Here is a 2,663-nt window from a genome sequence, read left to right as displayed (position 1 = left end):
TTGTATTTTTAATTTATGCATAATATTGAAAGTTTTATATTGATCAGAGATAAGGTCAATTCATAGTATATAAATAAGTGCAAACCTCATCTTATAAACTGGTTTTGTAAAATTGAGTTAAACTCATAGTTTCCGTTTGACGCATAAATTATTATTTTTACATATGTTGGAAAAAAAAATTATGTGGAAGTTGGGGGTAAACATGATTTAGAAATTGATTCCTTTTTCCAAGTTTGACCCAGAACCCACTACTTTATTTCTTTCTACGATAATATGAGTGATCCGTACCAGAAATTAAACCATGCATGTCTAGTTTTCTTCATTTCAAGGGCCACTTTTGACCCTGTTACAGTGCAGTGCACCTGCCGAACTCCGTTTACTTAATTAATTATGCAAATAAGAATTACTTTTTACTTTATTCTGTTATCTTCTTATGATAAAGTTAACGAGAGAATCTATTCACTTTTTTATCCATCCGACTTACTTTTTGACTAAGTAATAGTTTTTTCTTGAATTTTATGTTTGGTTATTTGGGCTTTTGTCAAATTTAAAGTGGGCTTTTAAGTTGAATATGCCTCTCATGATCCATTTATTCTTTCTACCCGTCTTCTTTTTGACATGCCCTTTGTCTTGTCTGGTTTTTACTTTCTGCTTATGGATATTATAGGTAAGTTGCGTTCAAGTCTCACGAATGTTGGATATCTTATACGAGAAAAAAAAACATTCATGTATACACTGTGTTTTGGATCGAAGATAGTTTCAATATGTTGTGAGAAGAAAATAGATCCATATGTATGTATATCTGACGAATTCTTTCTCATACAATCCATCACATGCTTTCAAAGTCAAAGGTTTGTCTTAGATTTTTCTAAGTGACTAAATCAGATAAATAATCTTTGTATTATGACGGATGTAATTAACAATTTTGTATTTCTTAGAGATTATTATGAATACAAATGAATATAACAGAGAGAAAGTTCTAAAGCCATCATGCCTTATCCTAAGGTGGCAATGTATATAGAAACAAAAATGGAACAACAGACAGAAAACGGTGTACGTTTAAAGTTCAGTACATATATGTTTTGAAAATTACTATAACAGCAACTCAGCATCCTCGTAATGCAAAGACATATATGTATACAAGACATGCAATGTTGTACGACAAGTATATATTCTTGGAATCTTTTACATAACATGAACAGAAAATTTAGCATGCATGCATCTAGGTACGTACGTGAACTTATTTGTGGATACAAAATGAAAACAAATTATAAAATAGCAAGTGAAAATGAAACAGTAATGATAGAACTATATCGTCACGAGTCTGCAATTATTTAAGGTAAATGTTTCAAGGCTTATTGTCGTCAACATGCTCGAAACCACCAATGACACCACCAATTCCACCTATGGCACCTACACCACCTCCAACACCTCCAATTCCAATTCCCTTGTAAATGCCTCCACCAATTCCACCAACTATACCGGCACCGGCACCGGCACCAGCACCGGCACCACCTCCAACTCCTCCAAGTCCACCACCTCCAAGTCCACCAATTCCAACACCTAGACCACTACCACCTCCACCGTCTCCTCCAAATCCACCACCTAAACCACTACCAGCTCCACCTCCGTACCCTCCTCCTAAACCATCACTTCCTCCACCCAAACCACCACCGGACCCTCCATCTATGCATGACTCCGGCTTCTTCACCTCTTCCTTTGATTTTTTCTCCAAGTTCCTTGCTTCAACATACTGGGACATTCCCAGCACCAGACAGATCCCCAGAACAATAACCGAAACGAACTTCCTCTCCATCACCATCTTATGATGTTTTACTACGTGGCAAGTAACAGTGTATACCTCACTCTCACTCCACCGTATAGCTATGCATGCATTTATACAGTTCTGGCTTGCATGTGAATGAATGATAATCATTATTGCAGAAAATGAAAAGACGAATAGAATTTAATGTGCAGTTGGAGGGTTAGGAAAATGTTGTTTATTGCAACCTCACAAGTTACCTTCCTTGAAAGTAATATCCCAGCTCTACCACATGCCAGCGACGTGAAGCTCCATTCGCATTCATGATTCTCCAACCACAAATTATATTACTAACTTATTATACACTCCATCAGTAATAATTTAGAGGGTATATATATATATATATATATATATATATATATATATATATATATATATATATATATATATATATATATATGATACAAATCTCACTTTCTTATATTAATTAGAACGTTACTCTCAGGTCAATTAAAAATAAAATTAATTTTATACCATTAAATTAGAGTTAAATATCATTTTTAACAACATTTTTTTAAAAATTTATTTAAATTAGAAAAATATTTCTTATACAAATCTTTCTACACCGTAAAAAACATAAATAGAAAAGATAAGGAATCGTCAATCAAACCTGGACTTAATCCTCCGGAGTCTTCGTAATGTGTTGTCTTCTGTAAGTACTAATTGAGATAATAGATATGTGGTGATGTCAAGATTCGTAAACTAATTATTTCAATTAGGGATTCAAAAAAATGATATGATATTAGTTATGTAAAACGAGTAAGAGATAGAAAAGAATGGCGTTCTACTAGATGTTAATTTGTGAGTGTTCAAACATCATTTGGAAATTTATTAAAGGTGT

At 33.5% G+C, this 2,663-nt stretch overlaps 1 protein-coding gene across 1 annotated transcript; it reads right to left on the bottom strand.

Annotated features, from left to right (window-relative positions):
• Positions 1 to 1,348: 1,348 nt before the first annotated feature.
• LOC106756348 (glycine-rich cell wall structural protein) lies at positions 1,349 to 1,822 on the bottom strand. Its single transcript, XM_014638740.1, has one exon. The coding sequence runs from the start codon at positions 1,820 to 1,822 to the stop codon at positions 1,349 to 1,351; it is 474 nt and encodes a 157-aa protein (XP_014494226.1).
• Positions 1,823 to 2,663: the final 841 nt, after the last annotated feature.

The sequence above is a fragment of the Vigna radiata genome, chromosome 1 (genome assembly GCF_000741045.1).
Source record: "Vigna radiata var. radiata cultivar VC1973A chromosome 1, Vradiata_ver6, whole genome shotgun sequence".
Lineage (NCBI taxonomy): Eukaryota > Viridiplantae > Streptophyta > Magnoliopsida > Fabales > Fabaceae > Vigna > Vigna radiata.
Note: the sequence above shows the minus strand (reverse complement) of the source record. Positions and strands in the feature narration are given on the sequence as shown.